Here is a 24,875-nt window from a genome sequence, read left to right as displayed (position 1 = left end):
GTTTCTGACAAAACACAGTAATATTTAAAAGTCAGGATTTAATGAATCGATATCGCTTTATTCAAGCTACTCACCTCCCACTTCCACCTGCACTTTCAACTGGACCACGGCCAATCAGAGAGGTCCCGCCCCTTACTATCTCTGATTGGTTTAGTCCACGATAGGGGCATAATGTGTGTCTGTTGTTGACCACAAGGAAGGTTGCCGATTTTTTATTTTTTTTGCTACCCGAACATTTGGTCGCACAGGTGCAACCAAATATTTTTTTTAGTCGCACCACTGAAAAATTTGGTCGCACTCTAGAGCCCTGGTATGGTAATAAATGCTGGATGACTGGTGAAAATGTCTGTACTGCAACTCAGCGTTTTAGCTGATGTCTATGTAGTTTGATTAGATCAGATCAGAGTCGATACGATGTAGCAGGAACCCCGTCGTCGGAGTTAAGGACCGAGCAGTAAAACAGCATTTTGTGCGGCACTGTGAAAGGATGTTAATGTTTTTATAATTTCCTGTTTCTTGTGAAGCTGCTGGAAACTTTTTGAGCCAAACCACAGGTTTTTCACTTCATCTCAGTATCTTCTATGTTCGCCCCCACCTTCACCTGTTCACGATGCGGCTCAGTCACTTATGCTAACGCAGAAGGCTGCATGTCAGAGAATAACACAGGGTCTGTGTTATCCCGGAGCCTCACTGTCCACTCTGTGTGGTCTGCAGCCTGTCCAAGGTACCTCGCATCAAGTGACAGCAGGGACAGGCTGCGTCCATCTTTTAACTACAGCTGGTTAACTCTTGGAGGTTTAAAGGGTCAGTTCACCTATTTTTTGTGTGAAAGCTGCTCAGACAGCATGTGCTACGTGTCGTAAATCAGCTGTGTTCACACAAGGAAATGATGCACTTCCTGTTTGGTTGTGAAAAAGATGTGATGATCTTTCCTCTTTTTTCAGCTCTTTCCTGAAGAGTGGACAGATTGAAATCTCTCTGTCTGCAGCAGGATCAGCGAAGGCTTTGGGGAGGGAGCTGCTGCTGCTTACAAAGGTGTGTTTGTCTGCTATCATCTCAGCTGGTTCACATTTCACCTCAAAGTTTTCACCTTTGCTGTTCTTCCTAACCAGCAGACAGAAGAGAGTCGAACATCTGCTGTAGACCTTTTTGTGCTCTGCTGTCTCAGCTCTTTCTGTGAGTTAGCGCTGTCATCATATCAGGTTTTCACTAAACTGTTAGATTATGCTGAACGTATGTATGCAGAATGTGAGTTGATTTATGGAGCAGAGCATTTATACACAGATAACTGCTCAGAGGAGTGGATACAGGTGAGGAATGAAGTAAAACACAGGTGGAAACCAGCTCTCAGGATACAGCAGCACATGCAGTTTTCCATTCAAATGAACTTAAACCTGAATTCAGAGACAGAACTGTGAAAGGTGAGACAGGTGAATGCTGAGGGAACTAAACACAAGAAAAATTAAAGCAGGAACTGAAACTCAGTGACAGACCAAGGATTTTAAAAGGTGCTGTCCATCACAGTGCGAGACATCCTAGAAAGAAGAGCTGGTGACTGGATCCTGGGAGGCTGCTGTGGTCTTAGATTCCCTAGCCACTGAACATTGTTGTCATGTGTTGCATGCTTCTTCTGTATGCTCTTCCAGTATGGCTACAGCCTTGGTGGTACTCTTCTCATATTGCTGCCTTACCACTGAGCGTACACCTTGGATGGTTCAGTTGTTTTTTCCTCCTAGCTTCTGTCTCTCTTGCATACCTCTTCAAGCTGTTGGGCAAGACCGTGAGTCTTTGCTTGGCAGTTTCTAAGGCTTGAGGCATGGGCAGCTTGTTGTACTTTGTAGCAATGATCGGACCCACACAGTGTACTGACGTGTTTTGAGTTTCTTTATTTTTGTTCACCAGTTCGTTCAGGTTAAGGCACAACTCGAGCCAGGAGTCAGCTCCTCTTGCAGCTTCCTCCGCTGCACACACTTTTCCATCAGTCTCTGCCGTCACTATATATAATGAGAGAGTCATTAGTCTCAGCACACACACCTGTCCCCTATGTGCCCGAGAGCTCACTGCACCACCCATCCACTGCAGCAGGCCAGAGACCACCTCCCTGCCACATACTTCTTAGCAGTCAGAATCAGAATCAGAATCAGAATACTTTATTCATCCCGAGGGAAATTAGGGGAAGTGTTGGGAAGGTTACTTTTAAAATGTATTCCACTACAGATTACAGATTACATGCCCCAAAATGTATTTTGTAATGTATTCTGTTACGTTACTCAATGAGAGTAACATATTCTGAAAAATTGGATTACTTAATATATTATCATGCTTTTTACAACTACATGAATGTCCTATTGCTGTGATTTATTACTATTACTGCAGGTTACTCTCCACACCAACACCAACCAGATGTTTAAATCTTAATATAAATGAGTAACAGTAGGTGGACATTAGGTAAGGCTGCACTTTTTGCAGTGTAGAAAACTATTCGGCGCGTATATAAAACAGGTCCGCGGCTCCGAACTGTAGTAAAGGGACCTCTGGCTGATACGTCGGGTTCGTGTCGGCTCGTAGCTGAAAACTAGCTTTACTTTGTTGTCTGGGTCGACTTTGCTAGCAGAGACAGAGAGAGGCGTTGAAAGGCTGCTGCAACGGGACTTATTGTTTCAGAGGAAAACAGGAACACGGTGTACAGTCGAGTCTTAACAGCTTACTTACAACTGGACTACACTGCCCATCAGACTACATTCTTTAGGGCGATGCCTGTAACACTCTGCCTATTGCCTTCATATTAAATAATTTTTTGAATAATAATTAAAAACAAATTTCTTCATGCCATTATGCGGGCTGCAAGTAGAGGTGACATGGGCCGTGAGATTGAGACACAGGCATTAGAGCAGGGGTGGGCAACTCCAGGCCTCGAGGGCCGGTGTCCTGCAGGTTTAGATGTGTCCTTGATCCAACACAGCTGATCCAAATGGCTAAATGACCTCCTCAACTTGTCTTATAGTTCTCCTGAGGCCTGGTAATGAACTAATCATTCCTTAGCTTATGCTTCTTCCTGCTCCTTTTTGAACATGGACGTTATTTGGAGTTGTGGTTGCTCGTTTTCCTTTTGTTTGCTTTGTTCATTTGTCTCTTTTAATTCTATTTTTTTTATACTTTTTCAACATGTTCAAAATAAAGATTCAATCAAAATCAAAATCAAAATCATTTGATTCAGGTGTGTTGACCCAGGGTGAGATCTAAAACCTGCAGAACACCGGCCCTCGAGGCCTGGAGTTGCCCACCTCTGCTTTAGAGCCTCTTAATGTGTGTTTTGTTTGGGTTTCCACCGGCGTGGAATTACCAAAAATAGAGAGGGCGTAGCCGAACATATGAAACAGGAAAATACCGCCGTGTAATCCCTTTATTTCAACAAAGTAACTGTATTCTGAATACCACATTTTTAAACGGTAACTGTAACGGAATACAGTTACTCATATTCTGTATTTTAAATACGTAACGTCAGTACATGTACTCTGTTACTCCCCAACACTGCTTCTTAGGCACGTCTTTCTTCATCACACCTTTCTGAAGCTCAGATAGTTGGCTAACTTCCCTCCATGCTGCCTTCATCTTGACTTCTAGTCTCCTTCTCTATGGAGGGTACTGCTCCTTGTGGCTGTTCATCTTTTAGACTTAGACTTAGAGACTTAGAGCTTTTTATTGTCATTGTGCAGTTTCTTGCACAGCGGAATTGGGTAGCTAGACCACAAAGGTGCTAAAGCAAGAAGAGAAACCAATATACAACGAAGGTGGAAAATAAATAAATAAATAAATAATTAAATAAATAGAATAAAATAAAAAACAGTGTATATGTATACATATGTGAGTGGAACTATATACATGGTGTATGTGCAGGAAACATTGAAACAGACTGGGACCAAAATAATTGCACATTTTTTAGCCAAGCATCTTAGTGACCACTGCTACTATGATGTAGATCAGCTGGTTGGTTTTGGTGATGGTCACAGTAGGGATTGTCTGTGATGATGTAATCTTTTAGTATACCAGAGGGTACTTCACATAGTCTTGGCAGTCTCTCAGGTCAGCTGCTCTCACGTTCAATGCCTTCAATGCACCAGTTGCTCTTGGGGCTTGGTACCCAATCTAGGAGGGTGGGGATGATGATAACTGTCCTCCATCTGATGTCCTGGCTTCCCTTTGCTGTAACATTTGTGTTGTACCTCTTTGATCTCTACTTTTCAGCAGAAAATATTCTATTCTATACTTCAGGGAGCTGTGATGACACCAGAGGATCTCTTAAACACCTTAGATGATTTGGGAGATGGGGAGTTCAAAAAATTCAAGTGGTTCCTACAGCAGGCCAACATCGTTCAAGGCCTCCCAACCATCAAGAAAAGCAGACTAGAGATGACAAACAGGTGGGACACTGTGGACCTGATGGTGCAGACCTACAGACTTCCTGGAGCTGTGAAGGTGACCAGGAAGGTTTTAGAGCGGATCAGCAGGAATGACCTGCTGCTCAGTTTGTCTGCCAGCAGGTCCAGACCAGAAGGTGAGTCACAGGAAGACATAAACAGGAAGTCATTGCAGTCTGACAAAGTTTTGGAGGCAACAGGTAATATTGGTGTAATGTTCATATTCTGTTTGTCTGTCAGTCAGTGTACATTAGCGAAGCTGTGTGTCACTGCTTTGTAGCTGGTGTGTTTGCGGAGCGATCCCAAAAACAGACACGGCAGCGTAAACTCAGTATAACCGAAGCCGAGCTCTTTATTTGGCTGAAAATACCTGAATATAAAACGAGGCAAAGCGAGCTGGGGAAAAAAGCTCAACTAAAACCTAAACTGGGAATAAACTAAGATCAACTATGACGAGAAAGCATGAACATTAACATGAATCTGAAAAGGTGCATGTGGAACAATGATGTGAACCCCCGGTGAGCATGAACATGCACCTGAGCAGAAGCACGAAAAAAACCTGAAAGCTGGAGAGCTGTGATAAGAGACAAACAGACAACCCGACACTGAACAGTGGAAGACAGAAGACGTAAAGACACAGAAGGGTAATGAGGCACAGAGAGACACCTGGGGAGACACCGCTGACAAAAATGCACCTAAACACACTGAACATGGAAACGCAAGACTTTCAAAATAAAACAGGAAACATGGAGTGATGTAGATATGATAACAAAAGCTTGACAACATGAAACACGCAGACAAGAACTACATGACAGACTGGGGAGACTGGGGCTGTGTCCCGATTAAGAGACCGCATGCTTGAAGTACGCGCACTACGCGTACTACGTACGGTGCGTACTATAAGTACGAGAAGTGCGGAAGTAAGAGGCTTGTGAAACGGGACGGCCTAGCCTTCATCGCGCTTTTCAGGTTGCCTAGCAACCATGATACTAACTGCGAGACACGTTACATACAGCTTTGTTTGACAGAAATGAAGGAGAAAAATGTTTTGTTAGTCATTCATTTTTATCATGACATCACTTTGATTAGTTGAGTATCTGAGGCTGAGACCACGGGACTGTAAAACATGATTGTTGGGCTTCATTTCTGTGCTGAACAGTCATTTAAGATTAGCTAGTAAACAACAATCAGCTCATGTTGTTCATGAGACTAAAGTCATCTCACTGTGGTAATGTAAATATAATATGGCCAATATTATAGTATTGTCAGATTATTATGAGATATATATCTCGCAGCTTCCTCCGCTGCACACACTTTTCCATCAGTCTCTGCCGTCACTATATATATATATAATGAGAGAGTCATTAGTCTCAGCACACACACCTGTCCCCTATGTGCCCGAGAGCTCACTGCACCACCCATCCACTGCAGCAGGCCAGAGACCACCTCCCTGCCACATACTTCTTAGCAGTGTTGGGAAGGTTACTTTTAAAATGTATTCCACTACAGATTACAGATTACATGCCCCAAAATGTAGCGTTTTGTAACGTATTTTGTTACGTTACTCAATGAGTATTCTGAATACTTTGGATTACTTAATATATTATCATGCTTTCTACAACTACATGAATGTCCCATTGCTGTGATTTATTACTATTACTGAAGGTTACTCTCCACACCAACACCAACCAGATGTTTGAATCTTAATATAAATGAGTAACAGTAGGTGGACATTAGGTAAGGCTGCACTTTTTGCAGTGATCTTGTATAGAAAACTATTCCGAGCATATAGCCCCTTTAGGGCGATGCCTGTAACACTATAATTTTTTGAATAATAATTTTAGAAAATATTTCTTCACGTCATTATGCGGGCTGCAAGTAGAGGTGACAAGGGCCGCGGGATTGAGACCCCGGCATTAGTGCCTCTTAATGCGTTTTTTTTGGGGTGGGTTTCCACCAGCGTGGAATTACCAGAAATACAGAGGGCATAGCCGAACATATGAAACAGGAAATGACCGTCGTGTAATTCCTCTATTTCAACAAAGTAACTGTATTCTGAATACCACCTGTCACGTTACTGGGTTGTGTGACCCAGTTTGTGGGTTTTTAATGTATCATTTTGTATTCACTGGACAGAGGTTTCAGTTTGGCTCATCTAGTTAATTTCCAGGTCAAATCAAATCAAATCAAATCAAATCAAATCACTTTTATTGTCACATCACATGTGCAGGCACACTGGCACAGCACATGCGAGTGAAATTCTTTTTTTTTTTTTTTTTTTTTTTTTTTTTTAAATGACATCAGAAACAGCAGTATGCGACATTACGTGATGGCAGAGCTTCAGTTCATCCTTTGTCATTTTTTTTTTTTTTTTTTTTTTTTTTTAATAAATAGGACAGGGGGAATGAATGAGAGAAAGAGGGGGAGAGAAAGAAAGAAAACCAAAGGGGAGAAGAGACGGTGAGAAGGGGGGGGAAGAGAGAGAAAAAAAAAAAGAACTCCTGGGTCACCTGTATGGAGAAAAAAAAAAACAAGCAAAAAAAACAAACAGAGGAGACAGCAAACAACAAAGAGTAACATAATAATAGAGAAAACAAAGCACCATCACAATAAACTAGCTAGTCATAGATATCAATATTTACTAAATAATAAACGATATTGTGCAGCACGCAAGATAGACAGCGCACAGTGTGCTTTGAGGCAGCAGCCAAGAAAGCTTTAGTCCGCGTCTGTGAATACCCATGTGTGCATACCTGTGTGGATCAGCATGTTTGCATTCCAAAGGTTTCTCCATGTAATGATCTGCTAGGGAGTGTGGGGGGGCCACAGCCCCGTCCTCCAGGGTGTGAAGCGGGTATGGAGGAGTGAAATTCTTGTGTGTGAGCCCCACAAGCAACAGAGATGTGCAAACACAACAACACAAACGAGCAAAATACAAGAATGGCCAACCTGAAACTAATAAATATATGTACAATATATAATAGCGTATGCATTTCTGGATGTGTATACTAAATATTTTCCTACGTGTGTGTGTGTGTGTGTGTGTGTGTGTGTGTGTGTATACACATTTTTACAAATTAAATAGTAAAAAAAAAAAAAAAAAAAAAAATAATAATAATAATAATAATAAAATATATAAAATATACAGAGTTGAATATGTGCAAAACAAGTGGCATTTATATACAGTGTGGAGTGCATAATGTTGAAGTTCCAGTAGTGAAGCTGAGGTGTCTATGACGTGTTCAGCAGTCTGATGGCCTGGTGGAAGAAGCTGTCTCTCAGTCTGCTGGTTCGGGACCGGATGCTGCAGAACCTCCTTCCTGATGGAAGCAGTCTGAACAGTTTATGCTGGGGTGACTGGAGTCCTTGATGATCCTCCCCGCTTTCCTCAGGCACCGCTTCCTGTAGATGTCTTGGAGGGAGGGAAGCTCACCTCCAATTATCCGTTCAGAGCACCGCACTACTCGCTGGAGAGCTTTGCAGTTGTAGGCGGTGCTGTTGCCATACCAGGTGGTGATGCATCCAGTGAGGATGCTCTCAATGGCACAGTGATAGAAGGTCCTGAGGATGCGGGGGCTCATGCCGAATCTTTTCAGTCTCCTGAGAAAGAAGAGGCGCTGCTGCGCCTTCTTCACTGTTTTGTTTGTGTGTACTGACCACGTAAGATCCTCAGCCAGATGTACTCCAAGGAACCGGAAGCTGCTCACTCTCTCCACAGCAGCGCCGTTGATGGTGATGGGGGTGTGTACTTCTCTGCACCTCCGGAAGTCCACTATCAACTCCTTTGTCTTTGCGACGTTGAGGGTGAGATGGTTGTCTTGACACCAGTGGGTCAGGGCGCTGACCTCCTCCCTGTAAGCCGTCTCATCACCGTTGGTGATAAGACCCGCCACTGTAGTGTCGTCCGCAAACTTCACAATGATGTTGGAGCTGTTAGTGGCCGTGCAGTCGTAGGTGTAGAGTGAGTACAGGAGAGGGCTCAGTACACACCCCTGTGGAGCACCAGTGTTCAGTGTGATGGGGGATGAGGTGATGCTGCCCAGTCTGACCACCTGGTGTCTGTCAGACAGGAAGCTTGCGGTTTAGTCCTTTGTTTCTTAAATTTCTTTTGCCATCTCCCCCTGTACTCAGTCTCACTGGTTCATGCGCCTACCTGTCATCTCTGTGTGGCTCTTGTCAAGTTTGTGTCTTATCTATGTCTCCGTGTTTCCCGTTTTATTTTGAAAGAGTCTGGTGTTCTTTGTTCATTGCATTTAGTTTTACTCTCCCCTGTGTTGTCATCATGTTTCATTCTAGTCAGCTGTGGCCTCATGTGTCTCCACTTCCCCTGATCACCTCATGTGTGTATTTAAGTCCTCAGTCTTCCTGTGTTCGTCGTCGTGCCGTCTGATTCACCCACCCTGTTATTCTAGCTGCACGTCATGATTCTAGCCTGCAAGATTCGGTATCGGACATGTTCATAGTCACTTACTCCAGTCATGTTTTCCTGCACCTTCATGTGCCAGCACTGAGATCTTGTTCATAGTTTTTCATGTTGTGTTCATAGTCAGTTCATAGTACTTCGTTATAGTTCAGTCCTCAGTCCTAGTCTTCGTTCATGGCCCTCGTTCATAGCCTTTCGTTTCTCCCAGTTTAGGTTCTTAGTTTTGTCATTGCCGTAGTTTATTGTTTGTTATTTTGCCTTCTGTATCAGCCCCTAATAAAGGCTCACTTTGAGTTTAGCAAAAGTTTTGCCTCCTGTGTCTGTGTCCGCACCTCGGTCCTCCAAACACTCTCCACACGGTCAGCGGCTACCGTGACACCACCTTTTTAAATGGTAACTGTAACAGAATACAGTTACTTATATTTTGTGTTTTAAATACGTAACGCCGGTACATGTATTCCATTACTCCCCAACACTGTCAGTACCACATGGAAGATCCTGTCAGGCATCATAGCGGCTAAGGTGAACAGACATATAACTCAATACATGAGTGGGGCACAGAAGGGGATTGGCAAGAATACCAGAGGTGCCAAACACCAGCTACTAGTAGCACTGCCTGGACTGGTTACAAGAAGGCCTATGACCCTAATAGCTGTCAACAGGAACTCCATGGCGTATGGGTGTGGCGTATGCTGCTCGGAAAGCTGCAACCACCAAGTACCTGCAGAGGGTCAGGCAACTCCTGAGGACTCAGCTGAACGGTAACAACAAGATCCGGGCTATCAACACCTACGCCCTCCCCCCTGCTGGGATAAAAAGTTGACCACAGGAGGAGATAGAAGCCACTTACATACAGACGATGAAGCTCCGGACCATGCATGGGGGGTTTCACCCCAAGTCCAGCACCCTGAGGCTGTACGCTAAGTGGAAGGAAGGAGGCCGGGGACTTGTAAGTGTCAGTAACACAGTCCAGGATGAGACAACAAACATCCATGATTACATCAGGAAGATGGCCCCAACCGACCGTGCGATCAGTTAATACCTCAGGCAGCAGAAACCCAAAAAAGAGGAGGAACCATCATGGAAGGACAGGCCCCTGAATGGTATGTACCACCGGCAGATAAAAGAGGTGGCTGACATCCAGAAATCCTACCAGCAGCTGGACAAAGCTGGACTGAACAAGCTCTGAGCACAAGAGCCATAGAGGCTGGGGTCTATCACACCAGGCAAGACCCCAGGTGCAGGCTGTGTAAAGGTGCCCCTGAGACAATCCAGCACATAACAGCAATGGTGCTAGATGCTAACACATGGCGGATCACTCAGTGATATCTGGCCTTACAGATACCACCTTCCTGGTTGAGAACCATGGCCTCTGACCTGAGGGTGAGGATTCTCATTTGAGATGTTTCACACTCAGAAACCACCCCAGTACAAGCTGAAGGTTATTGCTCAATGAAACCACCAAAACCACATCTCCAAAGGTGGATTCTGTTAATCTGGACGTAGCGTTTTCAGTGGGAGAAACGTTTCGTCACTCATCCAAGTGACTTCTTCAGTCTCAGCTGACTGCAGGTTTCTTATATACACCACATTTGCATAATGACGGAAACCAGCCCACTGAAGGAACAATGGGCGGTGAGGTCAGTTCCTTCAACATGATTATGCAAATTCTCATGACCATTTATCAACAACCACTGATCAACAACCACTGATCAAAAACCACTGATCAATGGTCGTTGGTCTCCATTTGACGCAATGCATTATCAGGGACACAACACTGTCAGCAGCTTTTCGCAGTCATCCTTTCAAGCTGGTTCTGAAGACTAGGGGACTGTCTAGCCTGCTCACACTTTTAAAAATAAACCATGAACCTGCTTGAATAACTTTTTATCTATATATTCAGAGTGGAATTTATTTTTATTGAGTCATTATGGCTAAAGTAGAGCTTCTAAGGCAGTTATAAATGTATTTCTGTGAGTGTCTTCAGTCAAACATTAACTTCCAATTATGAAAGTTATAATGTTTCCTGAAGAAATGCATGAAGCATTATCTTGAGACAATATTTCACCCTGAAATCCATGTGTTTCTAACATTAACATGGGTATTTGTAGACACAGGTTTATAATTTGTTACTTGTTTGATACAGATGTGGTGGTTCCAGTACCAGAGCCTCGCCCCATCATGTTTTACAAGCAGATGCTTCAATCAAACTTCCAGGACAAGTTCATGTGCGCACAAGAAGGGTGGACAGAAGATAAATTGCATCTAACTGATATCTACACAGAGCTGTACATCACAGCTGGATATGATGTACATATCAACACACAGCATGAGGTCCGGCAGATTGAGAAAGTATGGAAGCCAGCAGAGCCAGAGAAACCTATTAGACCCACAGACATGTTCAAACATCCTTCAGGAGACTACAGACCCATCAAAACAGTGATGACCAATGGAATCGCAGGAATTGGAAAAACTTTCCTTGTTCACAAGTTTGTTTTGGACTGGGCTGAACAAAGATCCAATCAAGATGTGCATCTGATTTTCCCCTTCACCTTCCGTCAGCTGAATCCTCTGAAGGGAGAAAAGTTCAGTTTGGCAGAGCTCATTCATGAATGCATCCCAGAAACTGTAGGCATCCCACAGGAGGCTCTTAATTACATCTTTACAGATGTTCAGTCATCAGGAATCACCAACTATGACAAGAGTAAATTCAAACTTCTGTTTGTGTTTGATGGGCTGGATGAGAGCCGCCTTCATCTCGACCTTCATTCTGAAGACATTCGCTCTGTCGATGTAACAAAGGCAGCTAAAACAGATGTCCTGCTGAGGAAACTCATCAATGGGAAACTGCTACGCTCTGCTCGCATCTGGGTAACCACACGGCCTGCAGCGGCCAATCAGATCCCTCGAGAGTTTATCAGCAGTACAACAGAGGTCAGGGGGTTCACCGACCAACAGAAAGAGGAGTACTTCAGGAAGAGATTCAAAGGTAAGGAGGAGGCTGACAAACTCATCTCCCATATCGTGACATCACGAAGCCTCCACATCATGTGCCACATCCCAGTCTTCTGCTGGATCACTGCAACAGTTCTGGAAGATGTGTTGAAAACCAGAGAGGGAGGAGAGCTGCCCAAGACTCTGACTGAGATGTACGCAGAGTTCCTGATGTTTCAGATTGATCGGACAAAAGAAAAGTATGGCCCAGAGAAGAGCATTCAATACATTAAGTCATTAGCAAAACTGGCCTTTGAGCAGCTGGAAAAGGGCAACCTGATCTTCTATGAGAAGGATCTGAGAGAGAGTGGCATTGATTTCAGCGAAGCCTCGGTGTGCTCAGGAGTGTTCACAGAGATCTTCAAAGAAGATCGAGGAAGGAAAGGGAAAGACAAGATGTTCAGCTTCGTCCATCTGAGCGTTCAGGAGTTTCTGGCTGCTCTTTATGTGAGGATGTCGCTTATAAATAGCAACAAAAATGTGATGCTTTCACCACCACTGTCTCTGAAAATTCTTCGACTGCTTTTCAGTAAAATATCTTCAAAGAAGATCAACAAAATTTCGATTGACAGGGCCTTACAGAGTTCAAACGGACACCTGGACTTGTTCCTTCGCTTCCTCTTGGGTCTTTCACTGCAGACCAATCAGGATAAACTACAGAGCCTACTGAAAAAAACAGACTGTCGGTCAAAAACCAACCAGAAAACAATCCAATACATCAAGGAGAAGCTCAGTGAGAATCTGTCTCCAGAGAGAAACATTAATCTTCTCCACTGTCTGAATGAACTAAATGATCGTTCTTTAATAGAGGAGATCCAACAGTATTTAAGTTCAGGAAGCCTCTCCACATATGAACTTTCTCCAGCTCAGTGGTCAGCTTTGGTCTTCATCTTACTGTCATCAGAAGAACATCTGCATGTTTTTGACCTGAAGAAGTACTCTGCTTCAGAGGAGGCTCTTCTGAGGCTTTTGCTAGTGGTCAAAGCCTCAAAAACAGCTCTGTAAGTACATAGATAACAAGAATTAGAAAATGTCTTAAAACACCATGATTGTTCACTAAACACTAAACTAAACAAAACCAGTGATTTGATAATTGTGAAAACAAATCAACACATTAAACCACAAGCAAAATTAACTACTGGTTTGCAACTTTGTTTGTAGACAGTTTTAAATATTTTGGTCAGATTATTAACTTTAGATAATGGAATCTAAAATTCCTATGGAAATTTAAAGTGGTGTTATTAAACTGTTTGATCCTGCAATCAACCATTCTTGTATCTGAAAAAGTAAAACCTCTTTGGAGGTCTTTTTTTTATACCCCAAAATGTTACAAATGTTTTGTTAACTCATTTCAAGGCTGAGCAGCTGCAATTTGTCAGAAAGAACCTGTGAAGCTCTGTCTTCGGTACTAAGCTCACAGGTCTCCAGTCTGACAGAGCTGGACCTGAGTAACAATGACCTGAAGGATTTAGGAGTGATGCTGCTATCGTCTGGATTGGAAAGTCCACGCTGTGCACTGAAAATTCTCAGGTAAAGTTTTAACGTCTGTCGAAGTTTAATTTTGTTTCGGCAAAGACTGTTTCTTCACATCACGATTTCTGTCCAAACTATTATATACCGAATGTATGATAAAAGCAGTTGACTCTCTGCATTGTTTGGATGGAGAGATCAGCGCTGAGGCTGCTTCTATTGCTGTCTGGCGTAGCCCAGGCAGCAGCTCTCAGTCTGCCCGCGGCAGCGAGTGATTGTGGACAGTTGGAAAAGGAGGTACCAAATTCAAACATTCCCGCCCCCCTCCATTGTGATAACCATCTCGCACAGAAAGCAGATGTTGCTGCACACAAGAGCACACAAGACAGGGGGTGGGTGTAGCTCAGGAGGTAGAGCAGGTCAGCTGCTCATTGGAAGGTTGGTGGTTTGATCCCTGGCTCCCCTAGTTTGTATGCCAAGTATCCTTGGGCAAGATACTAACCCCAACTTGCTCTCAGATGCATCTATCGGAGTATGAATGCGTATGAATGATAGTTTAAAATCCGGATGCACCAACGGGAGTTGGAGTAAAGACAATGAAAGGCATCTACAAACTGCTGAGGGACTCCATACTGGTGTAGGATAGCCCATAGCGATCGTGGATCAAGAGTTGGGAGTTCGCCTTGTAATCGGAAGGTTGCCGGTTTGAGCCCTGGCTTGGACAGTCTCGGCTGTTGTGTCCTTGGGCAAGACACTTCACCCGTTGCCTACTGGTGGTGGTCAGAGGGCCCGGTGGCGCCAGTGTCCAGCAGCCTCGCCTCTGTCAGTGCGCCCCAGGGTGGCTGTGGCTACAATGTAGCTGCCATCACCAGTGTGTGAATGTGTGTGTGAATGGGTGGATGACTGGTTGTGTAAAGCACTTTTTCCTTAGGGACTAGAAAAGCGCTATATAAATACAGGCCATTTACCATAGAGTCGGCCGGTGGACGCTGTCAAAAGCCTTCTCGAAGTCAATGAAATTAATAGAAATCTTCCTTTGGTATTCCAATGTTTGTTCAATGATCATGCGGAGGGTGAAGATTTGCTCGACGCATGATCAGCCACTCCGACAGCCAGCCTGCTCTTCTCGCAATCGTTCGTTTACTGCGCATCGTAGCTGATTCAAAAGAACGAGGCAAAACACTTTCCCGGGTACCGACAGCAACGCGATGCCCTGCCAGTTGTTACAGTCACCCAAATCACCTTTCTTTGGAAGTTTGATGATTATTAAACTGATTTCTGTTTTGGTCAGACCACATACAGAGTAATTTGAAAATAATTTTTATGGTCTGTCACTCATCCAAAGCATGGCGGACCCCAGTTGGAAGCCGCCCTTACAAGACTCCTAAACGCCTGCTGGTCAACATCATATGTACCCGATGATTGGACAAAAGGCGTCATCATCAAACTTTCAAAGAAAGGTGATTTGGGTGACTGTAACAACTGGCAGGGTATCACGTTGCTGTCGGTACCCGGGAAAGTGTTTTGCCTTGTTCTTTTGAATCGGCTACGACGCGCAGTAGACGAACGATTGCGAGAAGAGCAATATATATAACTTCAATAATATGTCATTCTTTATTTGCGGTTGTGTCAAGGCTGTCAGGCTGTCAGATCTCAGAGGAAGGCTGTATCTGTTTGGCCTCAGCTCTGAAATCCAACCCCTCACGCTTGAGAGAGCTGGACCTGAGCTACAACCATCCAGAAGACCTAGGGGTAAAGCTACTGACTGCTGGACTAAAGGATCCACAGTGGAGACTGGACAGTCTCAGGTATGGACTCTACTGTTGAACTCACATGCTCTCTCGCAACAAGATCCTCGATAATGAGGAAGCTTCTGAAGGCTCATTCTGGCTTTATTTCTTCCTTCAGCCTGGAGCATAGTGGAGCGCAAAGGCTGAAACCTGGTCTGAAAAAGTGTAAGCATGTTTTTATTCTGCATCATTACAAAGTAGTCACATTTCTGCTAAATGTCTCTCAATACATTGGTGAAAAACTCAGCGGTAAACATGTGAACATGTGACATCAGCTGCTCATGTCATAGTATCTGTCACTTGTGACAACACAGTGGTAGCTGTGACCAGGAGATATTTTATTTTGTATTCTTATGATCACAGTTATAATCAGAAGTATCAATCATTAATCATTTACCATTGTTGAACCAGTTGACAGAATAATCTTTGAACCATATCTATGTTAACATTAATCTACACAGATTATCAGTACTTTAATCAGTCTATTGTTGTTCTGTACTATTCATGTTATTTGCTTAAAGCTGTTTCACAGTTCTGTAATCACTCAGAAGCCTGTGGGGCCTGCTGGACCCTGCCTTGGTTCTATGTTCAGTTCTGCACGTACACAGGCCTTTAGTAAGAATAGGAGGGTCGTCTGAGGACAGATATACTTTCACAAAAGGCACGAATGTAATACACACTTGTTTTCTCTAACAACTAACAGTTGATGTCCATATTAGGTAAACTCTCTGAACAGGCCCAAAACTGTTATCATTTCCAGTAAGGTCTGACTGTGTTACGTCATCATGGGATCATGGGTTATATAAGGATGGGGAGCGGTCCACTCTTTGGAGATCTGTGGCTGTACGCTTGTCTTCCCATGCTTCTGTCTTAGAAGTGTGCAATAAAATCACTATGTTTGTCACCTACACGGACTTGGCTGTTTTTCCTTCTTACCCAAACTGAACCAGACGTAACAACTTGGTGCCGAAACTCCGGTTGGAGAGGAGGGGAGCTTGCAGCTATCGTGTGGGTGACAAACAGGGGCGGAGGCCAGCAGCCTGTCTGAGTGACGCCAGGCGTCATAAGAAAAGGTGAGTGCCACCTGTTGATTTTTATCCAAAGGCGCTATATTGGAAGTTAAAACTAAATTTAATTAAATAATATTCACGCAGTCTGGGCTTCTGGCGTTGGTCCATAGTGATCTTGACTAATTAGTTTTAAAATAGGGCATAGTAGTCTGACTAAATTCATTGTTGTTCATTTTGGGGGTAAATTTTGAGTTAAGAAGTTATGTGTTTAAGTTAATACGGTTTAAGGTGTGTGGAAACAAATAGATACGGTTTAAGAGGTTAAATGTGGGTTGACTGGGAATGCCAGCCAGTCAATCGGTAGTGTAGGGTTAATTTGGTTTTAATTGGGTAGCAGAGACCGTCTCGGGCTTCAGATAATTAAACGGGGGGGCTGAGAGCTCACCGTGAGGCTTTTAAACAAGTAAATTCGTTTAGGACTGAGAAGCTAGGCTCTCTAAGAATGCAGTTTGTTCAGCAGGTGGCGCTGACCCCTGACCCCGGACGCGTGGTTAGGTTCTAGCCCGGTTTTGGCCTCCCGCTGGGGACTTGGGACTCCCGGTTAATTGGCCAGGTAATCTATGAGTGATTGCCTTCTACTGCATTGATTGATTAAGAAGGTTAGACCTGGCTGCATCCTATCTAAACGTTGGGCACACTGAGCTTTAAGTAAAGCCAAAAGCGTGAACTGTGATGTGTCACGTGGCTGGTGGAGCTCCGTGTTTTCCTGGCGGGGAAGTAGTTTTAAAAGTAAGTAGAATTTAGTAATTTGACCGTTTTTCAAGGCGGCGTACTTGAAACGGTAATTGATCAGCAAGAGCCGGGCTCTGGGCTGAAAGATGCTTTTAAATTAGTCAAAAATTTAGCAACACCAGCAGAGAAATAGAGAAGTGAGATAAAGTTGTTCTGGCATATGGTGTTTTCTTAGGAATTCGAGCGCTATCGGGAGGGCGTTCCCGAGGTGTGTATTGACCAGTAAGGCTAGGCCTGGGCTATAGGTGCTTTTAAATTAGTCAAAAAAGTTAGGAGTAACCTCTTCTGGGATATGACGTCTATGCGGGCCCGTGTATACTGTATATAAATTACCCGTGTGTCTGTGCATTTAAAAGTGTAAATTGTATAAACTGTCTTGTGTTGTTGAATTTTTTCTGTGTGGATTCAGAGTGTGAAAAAATGAAAACGCCTTTCTCTTCTGTGTAAATAGAACATAAATTACCGGTGTGTGTAAATAAAGTGTAAAATAGTGGTATAAACTGTCTGTTGAATTTCTCCTGAGTGTTGAAAAAAGGAAAAACTCTTTTCTGCTCTCTCTGAGAGAGGGGCTGTGTGTGTGTGAGACAGGAAGTGTGCATGCCCATAGAAGGAAAGAGATGAGGTAAACTCTGTGCAGATAGACCGAAGTAAAAAAAAAAAAAGGAAAAGGGTCTCTCTCTGTCTCTGTGAGAGAAAAAAGGTGGGGGCCAAGTGAGCCCGCGGGGCCGAGCGGGTCCGCGGGAGCGAGCGTGTATGCTGTATGAGGAAGAAGGGAGTGGGAAGGAGCGAGTGAAAAGAGTAACCGAGTATTTGGTGATTTTTTATTATTTCAGAGGCTCTGGGTAAGAGTTTTGACTTTAGCTGTGAGAGTTGTGAAAAGAGCAGGTTTTTCTTTTGTTGTAGACTGTGAGTGATTGGTGTTTTTCTGCCTAGTGCTGCGTGGAAGACACCGAAGTGTAGAAATGTTTGTGGTTTATCTTTGTTTGACGTTTTATATAGAGTTGGTTGATTCAGGGTGATTTCTCCCGTTTAAGGGAGGAGTTGCAGTGTGGTTATGTTAAAGCTTTACTGTAGGGGTATGTGTGTGATTTTGTGCTGGCTTCGCATGTTTAAATGGATGCACAGAAGTTTGTGAGTGAGAAATTGTTATGGTGGGGTTTAAAGTTAGTAAAGAGTCAAACAACGCCCACTGTTTTAAAAAGGCCCAAAACATCATAGAAGACACCTCACATCCTGGCCACTCCCTGTTCGAACTGTTGCCCTAAGGCAGACGGTACAGGGCAAGCAGAGCAAGGACTAATAGACTCATACACAGCTGTTATCCAACTGCAATAACACATCTGAATACTACAAAAATGTCCACCATGCCACTCTTGTGTTAATCTATGCACGGTCTGAAGCATGACTGTGGGAATACTTAGTATGTTAAGTAGTCTATCTATTTTATTTATTGAATTTTAGTGTTTTTTTTTATATTTGATATTGCTAGGGATGATGCAATGATCGGGGACCATTCATAATTTCGTTGGTCTCATGACAATGACTATAAAGATTCTGATTCTGATTCTGATTCTGAAATCCACCCTCCTCAAGAGTTCAATAATTTAGGCAGTTATGTTTATACAAATACTAAATGTATGTTTAGTGTCTTCATACAGGTGTTTTTTCTTAACCTGGAAACCTGAGTACGGCAGCAGAAGACAGGCCAAGCTTTGGCTAAAATTCACGGCTGGACACCAGAGTTGTCCTCACCCCTCCCGGAAAAACAAAAATGAGAGAATGTAGTTTGAGGCAGGTTTTTCTCGCTGAACTGCTCTGGGTGCTGTGTCCCTGAATCTCACCAGTGTTAACCTCTGGCGGAAGACATGGGGAAAAGGAAGAGATGTTCCTGGTAAATCACTGAAACAAATAAAACCACACACAACCAGAGGAAGGTATGAGAAGTGTGAGGAACAGACACATGTGCGTGTTAGAGAAATGCCTCGTTTGAGAAAAAGTTAAATTAACCCATATACAGACGCACCCATACATGCAATGAAGAAACAGCTTACATACATGTGCACGTACATGCAAGGTTAAAGTAGCGACACTTAACATACACCTGTTTTTAAATGATATAGTTTATACATTACTGACAAATAAACTCTTTGGGTTGCAGGACAACAACGTAACGTCAAAAGACAAAGACACTGGTCTGATGATTAAGTGAGGACACGACAAATTTAGTGGTTAAAAGGGTCGACTTGGGACATGTTTTTGTTGATTGTTTAAGACAAATGACTACTGAATGGTAGAAAATTCTTTTTTAGGTTTCTAAACAGGATCTTATGAATTTTAACACGTACCTGTGTTGTCCTGTCAACTTGAGGGGTTATGAGTTGATTATATGGTGAAAAAAAAAAAACAAAAAAGGGGGGAGACGAGATCTCGTTGTTTCTCCCCTCTCTGGACAGCACAGCCAACACAACATCATTTTCCTGTTCGCCTGTTTTGTTTTGTTTTTGTTTTTTCTGAAAGCCGAAGCTGACCTGGACTCCTACCCTCCCCTCTACCATCGTTGCCCTCTCCGCGACCATCTTTGACCCTTTGACCCCTGAAGGCCACAGCAGCTGGACTCACAACAACAACTTGAGGATGTCAACAGCGCTGCAAAAAAGCGATCTCATGCAGTAGAGACGGAGAGCACTAAACCTAAAGCCCGTTTCACTACACGGGGGAAATTCCCAGGCTGCGTCAGCTGACAGAGCTGTGACGAGACGCGCATTAAGCCCGGAGGAAAAGGGAGGGTGAGCAAAAGAATGCTGACCTCTGAGAAGAGCCGAACGGAAGAGCTGCAGAAGGCCGTGGAGCAGAGTAAGGACAACATAAACAGACTCCAATCTGACGTGGAAGGAAAAGACTCTGAGGTGTTTGCCCTCAGTAAGAGCTCAAGGCATCAGAACAGAAATTGAGCATGGCTCCGGAGGAGCTGGCTGCTAATTGAACTCATCAGTCAGACTTGGAGTTTCACGTACAGGACTTGTAATCAGGCAGAAGCTTGCTGGAGCAGGAGGTCGTCAGACTTGACGCAAAGCTCCAACAGCAGGAGTAAACCCTGAAAGAGCTACAGAAGCATAAGGGTCAAGTTATAAGGAGAAGATGCAGGCAGCTGCAACAACGGATGAAAACAGACCCAAAGAGGAGGGGAGGACCCTAGGCCATGCTTCAGGCCGCTGGTTTACCTAAACTACAGAACAGGAAGGTGATGAACACAAACATACACCAACACGCGAACACACACTTCTGCATGCGCCGACTTAGAATGAAGAGAAACACACACATGAACACTTATGCACTCGTTGAGGGAGTGAAAACTGATACATACCCATGCACTAAAATCAAAATGTTGATTTAATTTACTAAGAAGTGACACACAATGCTCCAGCTGCTGCAATGAAGAATGCTTTACTGACAAAGGCTCAATGCTGCACACAACAAAGTCAAATATAGAATATGCTATAATAATAAGCCCAGAGGGCATTTGTGTGGTCTGGGGAGCAGAATCCAGAGCGGTTTGGTTATGAAAACGATGCCTGTGCGAGATATCTGGGGCTTAAGGCCTCGACTCAATTGTTTACTGTACACTAAAAAGAAAAGAAAACTCTCTGAGCAGTGGTGCAGAGTGAAAACGAGGAATTAACAGTGTGAGTTTTATTTCAGAGCGCCACATCATTGTGATGGAGATTTAATAAAAGGAGGAACACACGGACAAAGAAGAAGAGAAGGGGGGACAGCCCTTGAGCACGATTGCCTGAGGTATTAAAGTTCTGTACTAAATTCTGGTTTCCAGTGTGAGAGAAGTCACGCAGTGCCAGTAGTAGAGCTAGGTTGAGTGATGATTCTAAATTACTGTAAGTAAATCATCGTACACCGTTCAAGTTTCATGATAACGGGGATCTAGACTTTGTTGAACCCTAGGCAATTTGAACAGGTAAAATTCGAGTGACCAAGTAGCAGTTGAATAGAAGTCATTGAATAAGTGTTGAAATAAACTGGCAGAATTAAGAGAATTAAAACATTTCAAGAGCTCAAATTACTTAATGGTTCAATTTTGTTTCACGAACGCAAAACATATAGGTTTAGGAATATGAAAAGGTTGAGGTGGTGTTGATTTGACTCTGTGTAGGTTTAGGTGGGTATTTTTATTGATGGGAGGAATATTCAGTGACAAGTCCTAAGACCCGGGCGTCTGCATTTTGTTTTTGTTATTTTTCATTTTATTTTGTTTTATATTTTGAACAGTGCACTGATTTTTGTTTCTGAATCTTTTCTTTAAGCAGATCTGCACATCGGAAATTACAAGCATTACACGTCGGCGAGAAAATTGTTGTAAGTGAGTTTCTCCGCATTGAAATGGGTTCTGGAGGAAACACTTGTGGGGACAATTAGAAACGAGAGTCCCTGTCTAAAAAAGGATTCAGCGAGGTAATCCAAACTCAAGTTCTTGTTTTCTTTTTGAGATGACGTCATTTTGCTGAGTGTGGAAACTAAATGCGACGACAGGTTTCACTATCAGCAAAGAAAGAAAGAAATGAATGAATGGATGAAAGACTGGAAATAAAAACAAACGGACTGACTGGTAAAAGATGACAAGACTTGACCATGACTCAAGGTTAACCACCTCCACCTAGATAGGATAAAAGGGTGGATGAATTTATGTGTGTTTCTTTTTACAGGAGTAGAAGGATGACAAAATATTCGAGGATGAGTGAACCTGTAAATGCCATTTTTGTGTCTTGTGTTGTTTACAGAGGTAACTGCGCAGCGTTACCATTTACATTTTCTTCCCTACAGGGTTACAGTTTTTAATGTTTTTCTATTACAGGATTTCTGGGCGGATGTGTGAAGAAACGGTGTTTATGGGTTAGGAGTTGGTGATGCTATTACACTGTATTCTGGTGAGAGTGTTGGGGGAGACACACCCTGTCTTGAAAACTGTGATTCTTTTACAGGAAATGTTTTTATAGCACCTATGGGATGTGGATGCCTGACTACGGTCAATGTGCTGCTAATGTTTGCTTTGCTTTGGTGAGAAGGGTGCAGTAGAAAACAGACAAGTGACATGAAAACAAGTAATAATAACAAATAACTAATTTGGGGACAGTTTAACCTAGAGCCCACTAACTGGCCATTAGGGGCTCTCTCTCTCTCTCTCTCTCTCTCTCTCTCTTGGAATAACATTGCCCAAAGGGTGAATAAAGCAAATTGTGGCAATATTAGTGATTTAATGATTGGAGAAATCCTGAACATGATACTTGTCTGTTGTGCTGAATCTTTTATTACTCTTATGATTTGCAGGTGGTTGTAAATAAGCTGTTTACTTTAACAGGTTTGCTTTTTAGCTGAATTGCAAAATACAACTAGAACGATTAATTGAGACTAATCGCAACTAACCTGAAACTGAGGAGGTTCTATATAAGGAGGAATTAAAACAGGTATAAAATGCATCTGATCTTTAATTGCAGGTGGGACCATGAAGATTTTTTGGTACAGATTGCAGGTTGTTGCTCATTATTGAAGTGTGCTCATAAAGGTAAAAGCTATATAGGGGGTCTATCATTTGGTCTGTGTTTTAATAATTTAGGTATGGCAAAATTAAAGGTTTCTAGACAATTTAGGGAACGAGTGAGAAGCATAATTAGATGATCAGAAACTGAGTACTACACTCAAGTTAGAATTAAGAATGCCCAATTTGTTTGAGGTCTGTTGTTCATTTTTATACACACATTGCAAATGTGCTTATAAGGAGCTGGCACTTAGTCTGTGAAGGTCAAAAGCTTCATCCGACAACGGATCGGATTGATATATTGGAGCTATTGACTTCACGTGCAGAGGGTTAAATGCATGCACGCTTACACACATAAGCATGGCATAGGATTGGAATAAACAAAGTCAACAACATTAGGTTAGGAGAGCCAGCGCAGGAGAGGTGTTGGCTTTCTGTCTCTTGCAGAGAAGGGAACAGACACCAGACGGGGACACGGAGATATGGGGATCCTTCACAGCAACTGGGGTCAAGTGTCATGGCCTTGGGGCTCCTTGAGAAGATGGATCCCATAACCACAGCGATAACCAGGAAGGGGTTGGCGAAAACTAGGAACACCAGAGACCAACGAGATCTGTGTAACGACTGAAGGGTGGTATAACCCCGGAAGTCAAAGAAAGAAGAATCTGAGGGCGTTTCTTCACTCCAAGAGGAGGTGGTAAAGGGGCCTGAAGCGTGTCAGGCTGAAACTCGAGTCCGAAGCTAAAAGAACAGCTGGGTTGTGGGAAAATTGGAAAACAACGGAGGCGTTGGGATTGATAAGTGTCATAACGTGTTTGTTTGGTTTGGAAATAAATCCTGGTGTGAGTTGGGCTGGCAAGCCAGCCCAAAGAGGAGGAATGTGACCAGGAGATATTTTATTTTGTATTCTTATGATCACAGTTATAATCAGAAGTATCAATCATTAATCATTTACCATTGTTGAACCAGTTGACAGAATAATCTTTGAACCATATCTATGTTAACATTAATCTACACAGATTATCAGTACTTTAATCAGTCTATTGTTGTTCTGTACTATTCATGTTATTTGCTTAAAGCTGTTTCACAGTTCTGTAATCACTCAGAAGCCTGTGGGGCCTGCTGGACCCTGCCTTGGTTCTATGTTCAGTTCTGCACGTACACAGGCCTTTAGTAAGAATAGGAGGGTCGTCTGAGGACAGATATACTTTCACAAAAGGCACGAATGTAATACACACTTGTTTTCTCTAACAACTAACAGTTGATGTCCATATTAGGTAAACTCTCTGAACAGGCCCAAAACTGTTATCATTTCCAGTAAGGTCTGACTGTGTTACGTCATCATGGGATCATGGGTTATATAAGGATGGGGAGCGGTCCACTCTTTGGAGATCTGTGGCTGTACGCTTGTCTTCCCATGCTTCTGTCTTAGAAGTGTGCAATAAAATCACTATGTTTGTCACCTACACGGACTTGGCTGTTTTTCCTTCTTACCCAAACTGAACCAGACGTAACATAGCACAAGGATGCGTGCTAAGTCATCCAGCTAAGTAAATCCCAAAGGTTGATTCTGTTCATCTGGACGTTTTCAGTGGGAGAAACGCTGCGTCAATCATCCAAATGACTTCTTCAGTCTCAGCTGACTGCAGGTTTAACCAACCTTATATACAGTACATTTGCATAATGACTGAAACCAGCCCACTTGAAGGAACAATGGGCTGGGAGTCAGTTTATGATCATTAATATGCAGTGTTGGGAAGGTTACCTTTAAAATGTATTCCACTACAGATTACAAATTACATATGTATTCTGAATACTTTGGATTACCTATTATATTATCATGCTTTTTACAACTACATGAATGAACGATTGCTGTGTGATTTATTACTATTACTGAAGGTTACTCTCCACACCAACACCAACCAGATGTTTAAATCTTAATATAAATGAGTAACAGTAGGTGGACATTAGGTAAAGCTGCACTTTTTGCAGCGAGCTCATATAGAAAACTATTCGGCGCGTATATAAAACAGGTCCGCGGCTCCGAACTGTAGTAAAGGGACCTCTGACTGATACGTCGGGTACGTAGCTGAAAACTAGCTTTACTTTGTTGTCTGGGTCAACTTTGCTAGCGAGAGACAGAGAGAGGTGTTGAAAGGCTGCTGCAACGGGACTTATTGTTTCAGAGGAAAACAGGAACACAGCGTACAGTCGAGTCTTAATAGCTTACTCACAGCTGGGCTCGTCAGGCTCTCTGTTTGGCTGCAGTGGTTATTATTATATTTACATGCTTCCAGCTCCCGTTTCTGCCCCGTGACAGCTCATACTTTTCCTTTTTCTCCCTCCCTCACTCACAGACACATCACGGGTATGACAGTCCATTCTCCCTGCAGCACGAACTACACTGCCCATCAGGCTCCATGCTTTAGGGCT

At 43.2% G+C, this 24,875-nt stretch overlaps 1 protein-coding gene across 1 annotated transcript; it reads left to right on the top strand.

The window, feature by feature from the left end:
• Positions 1–4,281: 4,281 nt before the first annotated feature.
• LOC146573424 (NLR family CARD domain-containing protein 3-like) lies at positions 4,282–23,908 on the top strand. The gene is made up of 5 exons (XM_085278269.1): positions 4,282–4,555; positions 10,988–12,836; positions 13,192–13,365; positions 14,940–15,113; positions 15,214–23,908. The coding sequence occupies exons 1-5, from the start codon at positions 4,282–4,284 to the stop codon at positions 15,362–15,364; spliced, it is 2,622 nt and encodes an 873-aa protein (XP_085134395.1). The 3' UTR covers positions 15,365–23,908.
• The last annotated feature ends 967 nt before the right edge of the window (positions 23,909–24,875 follow it).

This window comes from Mchenga conophoros, linkage group LG6 (genome assembly GCF_057382185.1).
Source record: "Mchenga conophoros isolate Kocher_MC1m ecotype Shallow Benthic linkage group LG6, M_conophoros_male_GT1.1, whole genome shotgun sequence".
Classification (NCBI taxonomy): domain Eukaryota; kingdom Metazoa; phylum Chordata; class Actinopteri; order Cichliformes; family Cichlidae; genus Mchenga; species Mchenga conophoros.
Note: the sequence above shows the minus strand (reverse complement) of the source record. Positions and strands in the feature narration are given on the sequence as shown.